Below are 17,470 nucleotides of genomic sequence, written 5' to 3' on the forward strand. Positions count from 1 at the left end.
TAATGTTACGAAAAAGTCTGCACAGGATGATATTTTTGTGAACATTCCATGCATGCCCACATCCAACAAGCCCTTTAGATGTATCTGTTCCACAGTATCAGTGACAGGTATTTTAAGTTTCAGTTCCTCTAAATTCACAAATAGAAACTAAAATGAAAGAGTGACCTGAATCAACAATCAACACTTTTACACAACCATCTTAATTACAGTAAAATACTTAATCTGTGTTTTAAAAAAAATAAATAATTCAAAGGTGGTGGTTACTTTAAACATAACTCCATTCTTCAATGTCACATGATCCTTCAGATTATCACCAGTTATTATTGGTGCTCAATTATTAATAATGGTTTCTATTATAAATGTTGAAAACATTTTTAACTGATTAATATTTGTGTGGAAATATTTAAAAAATAAAGCAGCAAAAAAAAGTTTTTAACATTGATAATAATAAGAAATGTTTCTTGGGCTGTAAATCGGCATCTTAGAATGATTTCTGAAGGATCATGTGACACTGAAGACTAATGATGTATGGATGTATAAGGAGATGCATGATGATGTAAGGAGTATGCTGAAAATTCAGCTTTCCATCACAGGAGTCATGAAGCCTAAGTGACTTCTTTCAAAAACATTTTAAAAATCTTAAATATGCCACACGTTTGACTGGGACTGGTAGTGTGTACGAATATTGACTGTAAAAATGTGACAGTAAAGACCTGTTTATTGTTTAACAGTAAGTTTCCTTACTATGTACTGTGAATATGATAATAGATCTAACCTTACATTTAGTGAAAAAGAACATTTAGTAAAATTGCATAATTTATTATGAAAACTGTAAACTGACATTCCCAGAATTCCCTGCGTGACACTTCACATTTGATGCTATGATTTGATGCATGTTTGTTGAAATAACTGTTCATTAGGGTTTTGTAACAATCCCATTTCCAGAAAAGTCGGTAGATTTTGTAAAATGCAGTAAAATCAAGAATCTGTGATTTGTTCATTCTCTTTAACCTTAATTTAACTGACAAAAGTACAAAGAAAAGATTTACAATATTTTCCCTGACCAACTTAATTGTAATTATAACCAAATTTTGATTTTAATGGCTCCAAAAAAGTTGGGACAGAGGCATGTGTCACATTACCTTTATTTAATTACACTTTTTAATCATTTGGGAATTAAGGATACCTATTGTTGCAGTTTTGCAAGTGGAATTTTTGGCCAATCTGGTACAAGACAGTTGCTCAACAGTCCTTGTACGACATTGTCTTATTCTCTTTTTCATGATGGGCCATTCATTTTCGATAGACAAATCTGCAGGCAAGCCAGTCAAGCAAAATCCCTACTACAACCACTCTGTTTTCGCATGTGCAGAATGAGGCTTGGCATTTTCTTGCTTTCCAGGAAAGATGTCATCTTGATGGCAGTATATGCCTCTGTACAATCCCAATATATGCTTCCAATGGTACCTTCACACATGCAAGTCACGAAGTTTGCACTGATGCACCCCTGCATGACAGATGTTTGCTATTGCACCTGTATGGCGTTATTTTCCTGTCAAATGTCGAGAGCACATTATTGTAGCGTGAAAGCACATTAAAATAATGCAATAAATTATTATTATTATTATAAATTATAATTACAATAAATTATAATTACAATAAATTATATTATATTATATTATATTATATTATATTATATTATATTATATTATATTATATTATATTATATTATATTATATTATATTATATTATATTATATTATGCGCTGATGAAAATCTGGATGGTCCCTTTCATCTTTGGGACTGAGAATGTCAGTTTTTCCCCCAAAACAAGTTGAAAAGTGGACTCATCTGACCACAGCACACATTTCCGAGAACTCGGAAACATCACTGCATATAATTATGTATAGCTTTATATAACAGAGATTCAAATTGCATTCCTCGATGCAGTGTCAGATTGTGCTAACTGAAAACAGTTTTCCAAAGTACTCCTGAGAACATGTGGTTATATTTATTAATATTAAAATTACATCAGTTGCTGAAACAAATGTTTTACTGTAAATTCAAGTTTAATCTATAAAACCTAAAATGTTCCAACCACATTTTTTACGATAAATTTCAGGCAACCACAGCTCCCAGTTTTTTGTTTTTTTACAGTGTGTGTGTATGTAGTGTATAAACATATATTTGTGTGTAAAGGATCATATGCTATATTTCTAGCCAGTCATCTTTTCAATTTACATTTGTATGCAGCATGCAGTAGCCTCCTCTTTAAATATGTTTTAGATCAAACTAATCCGACTATTTTAGCCAAGGCACAAAATGTGCCTTCTGTCTGCAGTCTTATCCTCGGCCCCTTCAACACAGAGATGGATTTGGGGAATAAGGCCTCTCTTCCTGAGCCTGCAGATTGGCCTAATGTTAAAAAGCACTCATCCCAGAGCTGACGCTGCTTGGAGGGTAATCCAGCCATGAATGGGACTGCTGATTGGCACAACAGCACACAGCCATACGCACTACTGCATGACTATTGTTGTATAGGGGTCAAGCAAAATCATACAGAGTGTGACAGATGACAAGACATTCACAGTAACTACAACATGACTGAAGAGTTACACATCATTAACACTGACATTCTTCTGTATTTTTCCAGGCAAGTATCTTTGATATCTAAGATCTCAGCTCTGTCTGTGAAGACATTCACTCTGTGTGACATATATTGCATGACAACATCAAGAAAAAATGACCAATCATCTGTGACATACAAAAGTGAGGCTGAAGTGCATGCCAGCGTGTTCAAAAAGCATCTGATATATTTTACACCAAAAAAAACTTGACTTGAAATGTTTGTTTTGTTTTCAGCTGTCACGTAGCAGATATGAGAGCTGCATTGAGAGCATTTCATTTTGTCAATAAAATGAGTTTCCTTGATCTCTATCAGTCAGCAAAGGAATTCTTTGACAAAGGCAAACTTTAAACCTCTCCGACCACAGTATGGAAATACCTCAAACCACAGAGAATGACAATCAAATGCTATCAACAACATCCAGTAACACTTGAATATTTGTTCCAGGTTTTATAGGCATGTTTGAAGTGAAGAGATAATATGCAAACTCACTTTCAAGGTGCACAAAGCCTTAAAAGTCTATATTTCAAGCCTATGTATTTTATTCCAAAGCAAACCCCACTCAGAAATGCAGTCTTTCTCTTTGTAGCCTTTTAAGCAGACTGCCTAAGTATCTGTTAAATGACTCAGACAAGTAAAAATGTTAAAATAGTTACATGACTAGCTCATTGCTTTCCAGGCTATAAATTAGTAGTGCTGTCTGGCAGATTCAATACACACTAATACAGCATATTTTCATCTTAACTGGCATGACTAGTGTCTACAGCTCTAATTACAGGTGCAGTTTAACTGCTTCTTAACTGGAATAAAACCAACCATTCAATCTCAGTCTGGATTTGCTTTACTGTATGAGCACAATTTGTCATGACCCCTACAGGCAGCTGGAGGCACAGCATGCATTTATAAGATGCTGAACTGATCAGTGGGAGTGGCTCATCATGAGATATACCTTTTACTGAGACGCTAGTACCCACAGGCAGGTAATTTGTACCTGTGCTGAGAAGGCTGGAGCAATAGATCCGCCCTCTTTTCGTCTGATTTTTATTTTATTTTATTATTTTATTTTGCGCCAGCGAAGTTCTATAGTTTCTTTTTGCGTGTGAACTGGATTTGAGAACACTGGACATATTGTAGCCTACACGAGGAGGATTTACCAGTCTGCTGTATTTAAGAGAAATGGATTCCAACGGCATTGCTGATAAACAATGTAAGTGTTGAATGGAAACTAATACGGGACTCTGTTACAACTGAATTAAAATTATTCCGAAATGGCTGTGCGTATCACAAAAGTCAATCGACAAACATCTTAAAGTTCAGTTCGAGATCAGTGGATGTTCAGACATGTTTAGCCTACTAAACCTGCACGCGCTCTTGCGTTTCAGCCACGCGCAAATGAATGTTAACTACTACCAAACATAATTTGAACCCTCACGCTTATGAAATATTTCATTTTAACAGGCGATACAAACAACGTAGAGGGGGAAATTTAAACCGGCTTTTATTTATGTTATATATCTGGTATTGTATTTCATTTGTACATTAAGTTTGAAAATGCTTTCGCAAACCCCACATTTGTTTTCAGTCAGTTTTTTTTTCTGTTGTTGATGCGTTTGATGAACGCATGAATGGGTGGTGTAGTGTAAATTGAGTTAGCGTACATAATATGGCTGCCACACCCTTGGCAACTTTGTATTGTATTGTTATTTATTGGGTGTAGCTATTTGCCCATCTCACTACAGTGCTCCAATTCTGCAGCAATAAAATAACCTAGATTTTCTATTGAGGATGGGGCACAGGAGAGGTGTCAGTAGCCTGGAGGAACATTCCGTCGACTGTCTCACATAACATCCCTTTCATTACTTCAGTTCCTGAAACGTCTGTCAAATTATGGGTTTACTCGCTCTTCAAACAAAGGCAGCTCATTTAACTGTGCCCCCCCCACAAAAAAAAATGTGACAAAAATATTCTAAAAAGTTTAACTTGACAGACACATTCGTTCAGGGTAAGATGGTTTTAAAAACACTTGCAGGGGTTCTGTGGTTGTTGCTGATGCTAAAATTAGGACAATTTGTTGTGGGGCTATCTGCTACCACAAACACTGGCTGCTTCCTGCTTTCAGTGAGAGGCAGGACAGTAATTTCCCTCTGGATGGCAGAGATACTGGAGATTTTAGGAGATGTATACACAACAAGCACACAGTTATTTAGACATTTAGATGCCTTATGCTTTTTAAGAATCCAAACATGGGTCATGATTACTGTAACAGAACGATGTAATGCTGTAGGCTACAGTACATGGATGTCTAAATCTTTAAATAAACTATACAAAACACAATTAGGGCAAAACCTTGTATAAAATTTGACATATTTTAGACATTACAATTTAAAAAAGATTTACAGAAAAATTGGTAAAGAAATGTGGAATGAAATTAAAAATTTGTATAAATAAAAGTAACTTGAATTGGAGCTATATCAGTGTTACTTTAGTTTATATTCTATTCTAGTGTTTATTAATGTTTTGAATAAGATTTTATTATTTTTGGGTTTCATTGTAATGTTAGTTTGTTTTAGTAACTTTATGTGCTTTTTTCATTGTATTAGCTCTATTTTCTTCTAGTCTTTTTTATTTCTATAGCTTTATTTCAGTTTGTGTAATTTTAGTTCTTCAATTAAGCTTATTTTTATTTTAGTTGCCAAGGTTTTGTTTGTTTTTCTCATCTAATATTTATATTTTATTTCAGCTTAATTTCAATTAACGAAAAGTATTTTAATAGTTTTAGTTAACGATAACATTATTGGCCTATAGCCTACATTTAACAAAACCTCAACAATAGGCTATAAAAAGAATATTTGTATTGACTTGTCACATTGCTGTGTAGGCTAAAAAGTAAGCCCTGTATAATTATGAAACGGTCATACTATCATAATGATAGAAAATGGAAATGAAGATCTCAAAGAGAAAGAGAGAGATGAAATGGCATATTATGGCATGTTTTATCTGCACGTACTCTTACAGCTCGTGTAGGTTACCGTTTAACATAAATCCAACAAATCAAATTTGGAGTGCGGCTGCTAAACACATCAGTCTGTGTGGACTGGCAAATGCAGTCACTAGATGGCGCCATTGCTTCTGAATCTGCACAAAAAGACATACAGAAGCCCAACAGGTATTTTACCTGCTGTTACGCATATGTAGCTTTCGACTGTAGTCTAAAGTATACTTTTAATAAGTACTTTAGTGATATCTTTCTTTAAATACACATCCTTAACTTATTGATTGAATTCGCCAACAAATATTGCCACTATTTGGGATCAGACGGAAAGTATAGCCTACACTTTCTTATTCTAGGGATGAACTTTGGATTAGTACACGCCCCGAATCCGCGGACAAGCGAGTGAGCGAGCGATACAACACAGCACAGCAAGTCTTTGGGTTATGTTTGCGGCTCCTATTATTATCAGAAGCAGTTTTTATTTTTTGAGCGCAAAATTCACATTATGCAGTGTGTACGAAGACAACCTGTTCGGACCAAGTCTCAAGAGTCCTTATACCGCGCGCAGAGCAAGACAATCGCGCGCAATAACATGAAGCTGATAGGTAGGAGGATGAATGGGCTATAACAATAATATTGTTTTAATGTAATCTGAGAACTTCTTTCATACTTGCGTTTACATTGATATTCTATTGGTATTCTATTCTATTGATGTTCTATTTATACGGTTCATTGACATGCACCGTCTCCCAAGGAAACCTCGTAACCAGGAAAGCATTGTCTGTCTCGCCTATAAATGTATTACCTAGATAGCAGTGTAAGTAGGTCCCAGCTATTGTCCTAAATAGAGCAAGATCACGTCACACCTATTGATTCATGGTTGTGTTTGTAAATTACTCTCAAATACACACCACGCCTTAGTAAATAATGCATTTTGTGCTTTGGCAGTTTGACCTAATATCTGGTCCTGGTTGGTGTCAGGTGTCCACAGTATGTGTTCAAGTCTTTCAGGAAAAGTCTTTTGTGTTTTACATAGAATTTAAAACCACGTTTTCTTCGTCTGCAGCTGAAAGGGTGGGTTCCTAACTTCCTTCCTCAATTGGACCACAGAGGGACAATATAATCCTTTTGTTTGTTCTCCCTTCATAAAAAAAGGATGTTGTGATGTGGGAAATGACATATGCCACAAATCTGCCTTTCAAAGGGAAATAATATGAGCTTTGAAAGAATGACTACATGAGTGGTCTTGTCCTTGTCCTTCCCACAGGTTTAGAGGGTGACAAAGACCTGCAGTTCCTGATAAACGGCGGGGACCTTTTGAAAGTTCGTTCAGGCTCATGGAAAAAGACGCGCTACTACAAGCTGCAGGAGGACTGCAAGACCATGTGGCATGAATCCAAAAAGACCTTGAAGTCCAAAAACACATGTGAGTCGCAAAAAGGATGTGAACAGGGGTGTGTCAGAAACCTTTTAACCCTTTCTTTGCATGTGCTCTCGTGTCCTGCACTGACCATCACTGTGTTGTTTTGGCTGGTATGTGTGTTAATGAATGTCTCTCACAGAAGTTACTTTAGAATTTCCTTGCTCAAATCCAAATTTTTAAGCACAAACTGAGTAAAATTATTGTAAGAAGTATATTATTGCATATGCAGTATATATATATATATATATATATATATATATATATATATATATATATATATAATTTTTTTTTTTTTTTTTTTTTTTTGCGTTCTATAATATTAAAGTTATTGTATCCATAATGGATACTATGATTAGTTTTGGACTACAGATTTATGCCAACAACATCAGATGGAGCGAGGCCGATTAACTGGGTGTGGTTGAATCAATAAAATGCATATATTTGCAGTACTTTAAAGACATTGCCTTGTGATTTATTGTGTATTGGTGAATCGTTCTGCATACTCAAATTTCTGTTAATCATAATGATGACACTACCATTCAAAAGGCTGGGGTCAGTAAGATATTTTTGAAAGCAATTCCTACTTTTATTCAGCAAGGATGCACTTAATTGATCTAAAGTTACAGTAAGGACCTTTATATTGTAACAAAAGATTTCTATTACAAATAAATAATGTTTTTTTACTTTCTACTCATCAAAGAATCCTGAAAAATGTCCTGCTTAATTTTTGATTTCAATAATAATAATAAATAATAAGAAGAAATGTTTCTTAAACCTCAAATCAGCATATTAAGACTGGAGTAATGGCTGCCAAAACCTCACTGGAATAACGCATTTTAAACATTTTAAAATGTATTCAAATAGAAAAGTGTTATTAATATTTTCACAACAATAAAATTGTTTACAATATTAACATTTTTGGAATAAATAAATCAAGACTTCATGAGCATAAGATACTTCTAACAAAAACATTTAAAAAATCTGACCCCAAACTTTTGAATGGTACTGTAAGTGGTACTTAATAGCACAATATAATAATCAATGATTTTTATTAAGGATTAATTTTATAGTTCTCTTGCTTTTATTTAATTTTTCATATCAATATCATTTTTTACTTCAGAGCATTGGCCAGAAGTATTGGCCATCATTTTTAAATTGTATTAATTAAAAGGGTATTGATTAAACAAATGTTTCGCTAAATTAGGTGTTTGTGTACAAGTGGTGGGTTTTACTACAGAATATTCAAGTATATTGTCATTTTTGTGACCAGTGCTTCAAAACATAAGCCCTGAGGCTATGTTTAAAATGTTTGTGTAATTTTCCTCCAAGTATGCAAAGCAGGGGCGGTTCTAGGATTCATCCACAGGGTGCTTAGCCCTCCGTGAGAATGTGTTACCAACATTTTAGTCACAAATCAAATGCACAAAATTCAGCTTGCAACACTTTTGTGTTAAGCATGACCTCTTCTAATTTCCATATGCATTATTGCCATACAGACACGTGATGATACTGCATTTAACAGCAGGAAACTAGGAAAAAAACTGCTTCTAGGAAATGTATCTTGTCTTGCAACTGTTAATGGTTTTAAGCTTAAATCACATCTAACATATGAAGTTTTGCTTCTCAGGTACATCTGTCACTTTAAGGATGATTAGATAGTTTTACAAGAAGACAAAACTAAGATGCTGATTAACCAAATTTGGCATTGTAATAAACATTGTGTGGCATCAGTGAACCACAAAAAACAATTGGGACATAAAACGGGCAAAATATATGATAATGTTTTTAATAATGTTGGGAGAGCTGTGTAGGATCAGGTTCTGGGTTCAGTGGGACCCACGTTACATATAACTCTATTTTATGAAGTTTTGTATGTCTTTCTTACTCAGTCTCTGTTGACGACATTGAGGCGGTACGAACAGGTCGGCAGACGGAAGGTCTGAGGAAACACACCGAGGAGTCAGTGGATTGTCGAGCATTCTCCATCCTGTTTAAGGGGCGACAGAAAAACCTGGACCTGATCGCCAGCTCTGAGGAAGAAGCCAAGAAGTGGGTCAATGGTTTGGAGAAAGTCATCTCAAACATGAACAACCTCACTCCGCAAAAGAAAACGGAGCAGTATCCTTTTCAAACACCTGTGGTGTTGAGGTGCAATTCAAGCATTATTCTTTCAAATCTTTAATTGTCCTTACATCAGAGCTTTAGCTGGATCTACAGTTGTATACGTAAAGCAGATAAAAACTTAGACAACAAGATGAGTCCGAAAGAGCTAAAGAGCTTTCTCCAAGACATCAACATTGAGGTGGACGAAGACTACGCTGAAATGCTCTTTGAGGTAATGTTGTTATGCAGGAATGTAACCCAGTTTACCTGTATAATGTTCTCTCACAATTTAAATAGATGAACACAAGAAATAACTTAACTAGAAATGCCACTGTTTCAGAAATGTGACCAATCGAAGTGTGGATTCCTAGAGGGCAAGGAGATCGAACATTTCTATAAAATCCTGACACAAAGAGAGGAGATAGATGTCATCTACACAGAGTATGCAAAGACAGATGGTCTCATGAGCGCCGCTGACCTGCTGAACTTCCTGTTGAATGAGCAAAGAGAGGACGCGTCTCTGAATGATGCCCTTCAGCTTATTGAGAAATATGAACTTGATGAAAATGGTAATGCCTGTGTTATTCTTATTTGTAAGTTGCTTTGGATAAAAACATCTGCTATAAACACTATCATTCAAAAGTTTACTGTCAGTAAGTTAAGCCTCAGTCTCAGGGGGAAAGATATACAATTACAACGTTTTTTTTTATTGCATGTCTGTGTTTCTTGTAGCCAGAGCCAAACACCAAATGACAAAGGATGGCTTCCTAATGTACCTGCACCAGCCGGAGGGGTTGATCTTTAACCCGGCCCATAAAAGTGTTTACCAGGACATGAAGCAGCCTCTCAACCATTACTTCATCTCCTCCTCTCACAACACATACCTGCTGGAGGACCAGCTCAAGGGACCCAGCAGCACTGAGGCGTACATAAAGTAATGTTAATCATTCAATATTTCAATGCATTTTAATTACGTAGTTTAAAAAAATGATAGAATATTTAGATCAATATTAGTTTCATAATGAAAGCATCTGAATTAATTTACCTTTCAGAAAGCATGTTTTTATGGCTTAGTTTTGGAGTAGCAAGTTGCATTGTCCCTGTACAGAGCACTTCTAAAGGGATGCCGCTGTGTGGAGCTGGACTGCTGGGATGGATCAGATGGAGAGCCAGTCATTTATCATGGATACACTCTCACCTCAAAGATCCTCTTCAAAGATGTGATTAAAGCCATTAAAGAATATGCCTTTAAGGTAAAAAGATTCATAACATAAAGGATGCAAATAGCTGTCACACCAAGATACTATAGTGGCTGCTACTGTTTGTTTTGGGACTTGTAGAGCTTGTCCTTCCGGTGTGCTTTCCATGTGTACTTGACTGACAACAATATGATTGTTCCCTTCACCAGACGTCCGAGTACCCTGTGATCCTGTCTTTGGAGAACCACTGCAGTGTGGAGCAGCAGAAGACCATGGCTCAGCTCTTGATCTCCATCCTGGGTAGTGCTCTGGTCACCAAACCCCTCGGAGATCAGATGCCCACACGCTTCCCTTCTCCAGAGGTTAGTAACTGCGGGATGTTAAGATGCAGTAATCCACTAAGTCATGTTATACAGAGGATCATTTACAGGCATATTCAGTTGTAGGGATGGGACGATTACCGGTTTAACTATAAACCACGATAAAATTTACTGACGGTTAGTAATATCATTTAAAATTCAATTATCATTAAAACCGTGTTTGATTATCGCGATTTTAATAACTCACTATAAATCCTATCCAGCCAGCAACAGTCTGACGCAGACGCGCAATATTGTTTGTTTTTTTTATTCGAGAAGGAATGGCGGAAGGCGGTGACCGTGTTCGGGAGATTTTTCAGCCTTTTAAGAGGACCAAATCTGAGGTGTGGTCATATTTTGGCATTTACAAAAATCCTGAGGGAAACTTAATCGAGGATGGTCACCCTGTCTGCAGAACATGCTCAAAAAAGTTGCTGCGATAGGGGTGAACACTTCAAATCTGCCGAGTCGCCCTTTGTGACCTTCATCCACTGTTGTAGCGAACGCAAGGCAAGTTAACTTCGACCTCAATACTAAAACTACGTCTGGGAAATAATTGGCCACAAAATGTTGTTTTGAGTTGAAATATTTTATCTCACTCACTTGAAATAAACGTGAAGCTTCCGCGAAGAAAAGTTGTGGCTTTGAGCCAAAGACGAACGAACAAGTTCAAACAAGACTATTAAGAGTGACATTTAAGAGATAATAACGTATATTCATTGTACACTTATTACACCGATTTTTTTTTTACCACATAATTACGGGGACATATTGAATAGAGATTAATGTCTCTATTCTTACCTGTTAAATCCATTTTGTACAGCGTACAAAACTCGTCAAGACAAGATGATCACAACAATATCAAATTCTGTAAACAATAAATCAACTCTAATTTCATTTTCAATACAATCAAAAACGGTGACGCAAGACGGCAAGTTGTATTTGAATCAGATTTGAATGAAATGAGAGCGCGCGTCCGTTGTGATGCATGGATGTGCGATGAGTTATAATGCGTTGCTATTGACGACGGTCATTATAAGGAAGGAAATGCCACAGAGTGCATAGAGCTGCTCGTTTTATTTGTTGTTTATTGATTCTCAAATATAAAACTTGTTGAAATGTTTTCAGTGTGAGCATCAGTTCTTTTTTAACACTTTCATTTTGTTTTAACAAAACCGTGATAATATTGATAATCACGATCATTTCGGTCACTATAATCGTGATATGACATTTTCATACCTTCCTATTCAGTTGCATGACTATGTAAGGGATACCGTAGGCTAAGCCGGTTTTTAATAAAATACCAAATATACCTGACAGGGTGCCTAGGAAGCCGAATCTGGGAGGGTCTATTTAGTCATAATGACGACTGATTGTATGCTGTCCTGCTTATTACACCCCGAGTGGACATGAAATATCAATTTCAGGTGAAATTATTTTTATCATGTAAGAATAAAGAGACAATGGAGTTATGTGAGAGACATGAAGCTAGATAGTCTAGCTAGCACAATAAAAATGTTTGGTTGCACTTTATTTTACAGTGTACTTGCCTAAGAAAGTACTGGTTAATATAAGGTAACTACATGGGTTAATATAAGGTAACTACATGGGTTAATATAAGGTAACTACATGGGTTAAGGTTAGATGTAGGGGTAGGTTCAGGATTAGTACCTAGTTATTACCCAGTTATTGTAATTAAGTACATACCATGTACATGGGGAACAGGACTGTAAAATAAAGTGCTAGCAAATGTTTAGCAGGGAAGCACTGATATTCGAATTCCGGCCTTTACGAAAAGACAAAATAAGTTTGTTGTTGCTGATATCCGATATGTTATTATGTCAAAATAAACTAAAACTAAAACAATTCAAATTAATCGTTTTAAATGCTGCAAGTGTATCACAGTGGCATCACAGCATTGTAAAGTACAATATAAAAAATTTATATTCATTTTGATATGTGCTAAATGTTACATATAACTGTTATTAAATACTAAGGGTTTTTAAACATTACATTTTTAAGATTTTTTTTAAAGGTCATCTAAATAGGGGAAAATATCTATATATACTGATACTGTAAATGTAAAAAAAAAAAATTCTTGAATATTGGAAAATAACCAATATGGTACATTAATATATTATGATAAATTATATCATGCATCCCTACCATTTAGTGATTGTAATAAAATACTATTTTACAACTAAATGCCTTGATTGATCAATAAGAAGCAAGTATTCTCGTAAGAAGCTTAATAAACCAAAATAAATTTGTAAATGCACACATTTTATTGTTTTACATGTAATTTTATATTGACAGTCCAAATTGAAAATGTACTTAAAATATGTATAAAGCAGTTTAAAAGATCATATGTGTTTGAAATAATCCATTAGCTGTGGATTTAGACCTGAGACCCAAGAGAGTTTGCAGTCTGTCTAAACAGGAGATGCTTTCACGATGGAATTCTGTGTGGAATGTGTGGAATTCATGCAGCTGCTTTCTGTTTGAAATTATCGTTCCATCTCAAACTCTTTGTTTTAGCCATTTACAGTAAAAAAAAAAGTCAACTACTCAAGAAGATTGACCCCTTCAGCACATCAATTATGCTTGCATATATAAAAATAAGGGAACTCTGCAGTTCTAAGATCCCGTTTTTGTGGCTTTTTAAGACGATGCATTGGATTGCTATGGCGACTGTTGCTTTGCCTGCAGGGGAGCGGGTGATTATCATAGCTTACATAACATTGTTTTTCATTCCCTCTGGTCAAGGTGTGGCCTGTCCTGGTCACTGTCAGTCAACAATAGAAACACTGCTGGTTACCAGAGTATCATTTACAGCATAAGCTTCCTCAAACTATTGTGTTAAAAAAACAGCTTGTCCTGCCTACTGCTCTAACTGTCAAAATTAAAATGAAGCACATATATAGGCTGCTTAGCATATTAACAATTGATATGCATTTGTATTATATTCCAGCCTAATGTGCAGAGACAACTGTAAATAAACTGCAATTAGAACGCAGTTCCTTTTGGTGTAACGAGTGCAGAAAATACATTTTACTTCTACCTGCATTAAAAGAATTAAAAATCTGAAAAGAAAGCAACATAAACAGGCAAAACGCATATAAACAAAATGCATGGCTTTCATTGGATTTATTTGAGAATCATTTGAATAAAAGTACCTGTTGAATGAATGCATGTAAATGTGAGCTGATGGCAGAATCTGCAGGCTCTGATTTAATGACTGTGCATTATTTAGGAACTCAAAGGACGGTTCTTAGTGAAAGGGAAGAGACTGAACAAACTTGAGGACACATTTTCAGACGAGTCCAAAACGGCAGATGAAGACAGTGTGACAGAGGAAGAAGATGACGAAGGGGAAGAAGACGACCGTGAGAAGAAATCTAGCGTAAGCTCTGTCTTGCATACATATGTGACCATGGAAAGTAATCATTTAAATACTTTTGTTTTAATTCTCAACATTTATTTTATAATTACACGCACCTAAAACAGAAATTGAAGTTTGCGAAGGAGCTGTCTGATATCGTGATCTACTGCAAAAGTGTCCCCTTCCATGGGTTTGAGGATTCCCGGGAGAAGCAGTCCTTTTATGAGATGGCCTCATTCAAAGAGGGAAAAGCTGTGAAACTGGCGGAGGCATCAGGTGTGATGTCATGCTTTCTGCTGCTCAAACGCAGGACTGTCTCATGACATGTATTCATGTGTTTAATAGCCTGAGACACGAACTCTGTCCAGTGACACAGATTTATTTCTCAGCAAAATACACAGTCATAAACATGCATTACGTCACAGATGATGGGTTCTGCTTGAGGGAGACTGCTGACACACAGCTTTGAATATGTAAATAAGCAGGTGACTTACAGGGAAAAGAGCCGTTCAGGTTTATTTTTTTCTCTCATATATTTATCATTTTGCTGGATAGCAAAAAGAGATACAGAATTTATTCGTAAACAAAATGATCTAATGAAATATTTGAAAATATATTTTTTAAATGATCTTTTCAAATCTTTTTAGTAATTAAAGTAAAATATGGTAATTCACACAGAAGGCTGAAAGTGGGAAAAGATCTGTAATACATAAAAGGTGGTCACCAGTTACAGTGTCCAAAACACAATATACACTTCTGTGTGCGGATTTTTTTTCTTTAATTACAATTTTTATTTAGCAAGGACACATTCAAATTATGTTCTTTCAAACTTTCTATTGATCAAAGAATCCTGAAAAATATCACCGTTTTCACAAAAACATTAAGTAGTTGTCAGTTGAACAGTTTTCTACATTGATAATAATAAGAAATCTTCAGCAGCAAATCAGCATATTAGAATGATTTCTGAAGGATCATGTGACACTGAAGACTGGAGTAATGATGCTGAAAATTCACTGGAATAAATGACATTTTACAATATATGCAAATAGAAAAGTTATTTTATTTATTATATTTTATTAATTGTTATAATGATTCACAATATTATTGTTTTTACTGATTACAATATTACTATTTACTGTTTACTTTTTGATAAAATAAATGCTGCCTTGGTGAGTACTAGAAACCTCTTTCAAAAACATTCAAATAATGTACCCAACCCCAAACTTTTGAACGGTAGTGTATATTTTAACCTAAAATCCTACCCAAACACATTCCACAGTTAATAATGCCTTTCAGATGCTAAAAAGCAAACAAGCAGGTTCCCATAATAACTACTTTTTTTTCTGTCATAGCAAATGATTATATCCGTCACAATACAGACAAACTCAGCAGGATTTACCCAGCGGGACTGAGGACAGACTCCTCGAACTATAACCCTGTGCCTCTGTGGAACGCAGGCTGTCAGATAGGTAAAGAAGTCATGAATCTGATACACACCATATAACTGACTCTAGTGAGAAACATGTATATTCAGATTTAATCCAAGTGGAAGTTGATGTTAATGTCACTTCTCCCTTTAGTGGCCCTCAACTTCCAGACGCTCTGCCCAGAGATGAATCTGAATCAAGGGCTCTTTCTTCAAAACGGACAGACTGGTTACATCCTGAAGCCGTCTTACCTACGAGACCAAGACACTGAGTTTGACCCAATCACTCTCACTAAGGGACCATGGTTAAAGAAAAAGAGTCTTCATGTGATGGCATGTGGCTCTCAAACACCTTTTTTATCTAGTAATATATGGACTTTATCTTTGAGGTGTTCATGTCAGCTGCATAGCTTTTTTTTAACCACGGCTACTGTTTGCCTAATAGGTGATCTCAGCTCAACAGTTACCCAAAGTGAGCCAAAGGAAGTCCTCCATTGTTGATCCGATTGTGCAAGTGCAGATCTACGGTGTGCCAGCTGATACGACCGTGGTGGAAACGCAGTACATTGAGAATAATGGTATAATAACCCTGTAAATGTTCTCAGTCAGGACTCGCATGGATATTGCCTAATCACTCTCTTGTCTCTCAAGGCTTCAACCCTATGTGGAATGAAAACTTCAAGTTTGATGTGTGTGTGCCAGATCTAGCCCTTGTGCGCTTTTTGATTGAGGACTACGATACTGCAACGGACAATGAATTTATTGGCCAGTACACACTTCCCTTCAACAGCCTAAAAAACGGTTAGTGTGCTTCAGTCGTGTACGAGAGCAACGATAATCTGCAAAGTGATTTGCAATTTAGGATTTTAAGTTTTTAATTAAAAAGGGCCAAACAAAGAGATGAGTATGCATGCTAAATATGATAACCACTTCAGCAATAACAATACTATTGATTTGCATATAAAGGGTGTATTTCTGTTCATGTTATACCACAGGATACCATCATGTGCCATTGCTCACCATGAATGGAGACCTCCTTTCCTCAGCTGGGCTTTTCGTTCACATCATGGTTGTGGATGCTGAATAATACACACGACGGTGCAGGTTTATACTGTGTATCGGAGATGATATTGGCATTATACTCAACAGCACAGACATCCTGAAGGGTAAATGTCTCGCTTTAATTGGTTGGCAAAAAATCAGGCAGCTTGAGTGATTCTGGTAGGCAGGGAAATTGTGGGAAAACCGAAACCTCTGAAGTTGTAAAATGATGGTCTCACATTTAATGTTATTTTTTTGTACTTTTTAATCATTTGTAAAATGTTATACTATTTAGTTTGCCAAATGGATTACCTACTACAACTGTGCATTCTGAATATTAATATTCACGAGTGTCAACCTTTAGTCTTAGTTAAACAGAACACTTTTTAGATCTAAAGATTTTAGCAGAGGAACAATTTGATGGTGGAATTACAAATAAACAGGACCACTCCACCCTTTGTAGTATCTGTAGTTAATTTGTTTTTAAGCTTGCATTCATTTTTGTCGTCTTTTATGTAGTTGCATACCATTTATGATTTGTCATATTAAATAAGGTACTTAAATTGTCATGTTTCTGGCTGATACTCTGTCCAAGAACTCAAAGCCAGCAATTCTGATGAAACACATTGCCAACTGTATACATCAATGTAAAGGAGAAATAAATAAGTTATTAAACTGTTGTCTGAGTTCTTGTATTAATTCTGTAATGGCTTCTATCAGACAAAAGAGGAATGAAGAAATTAATTTTCCAGAGTATTCATATGGGCTTAAGGGAGAACTGGCACTCAAACAACATCAGGATAAGTCTGCAGTTGACACTTCTTGGATTCTAAAAGTGAATTATTTATTTTTAAATCACAATATATAACAATGTCTTTGTGTTCCTAAAAGAAATGTTATGATATTAAGTAAATAAGTCA

The 17,470-nt window shown here is 35.7% G+C and overlaps 1 protein-coding gene across 2 annotated transcripts; it reads left to right on the forward strand.

Annotated features, from left to right (window-relative positions):
- The first annotated feature begins 3,546 nt into the window (after positions 1 to 3,546).
- On the forward strand, positions 3,547 to 17,229 carry plcd1b (phospholipase C, delta 1b). Of its 2 annotated transcripts, none has more exons than XM_077226796.1 (15): positions 3,547 to 3,832; positions 6,885 to 7,043; positions 8,930 to 9,158; positions 9,246 to 9,375; positions 9,484 to 9,712; positions 9,876 to 10,077; positions 10,252 to 10,396; positions 10,552 to 10,704; positions 13,955 to 14,104; positions 14,209 to 14,359; positions 15,436 to 15,552; positions 15,664 to 15,842; positions 15,955 to 16,087; positions 16,161 to 16,310; positions 16,505 to 17,229. In XM_077226796.1, exons 1-15 carry the CDS (start codon positions 3,802 to 3,804, stop codon positions 16,594 to 16,596), a joined length of 2,250 nt encoding a protein of 749 aa, XP_077082911.1. In that variant the 5' UTR covers positions 3,547 to 3,801; the 3' UTR covers positions 16,597 to 17,229. The 2 variants fall into 2 exon arrangements, with proteins under 2 accessions (XP_077082911.1, XP_077082920.1); XM_077226805.1 differs by lacking the exon at positions 3,547 to 3,832 and adding an exon at positions 5,817 to 6,222.
- The last annotated feature ends 241 nt before the right edge of the window (positions 17,230 to 17,470 follow it).

The sequence above is a fragment of the Siphateles boraxobius genome, unplaced genomic scaffold, assembly GCF_051911475.1.
Source record: "Siphateles boraxobius isolate OS27281-9 unplaced genomic scaffold, OSU_SipBor_1 1, whole genome shotgun sequence".
In the NCBI taxonomy this organism is placed as follows: Eukaryota; Metazoa; Chordata; class Actinopteri; order Cypriniformes; family Leuciscidae; genus Siphateles; species Siphateles boraxobius.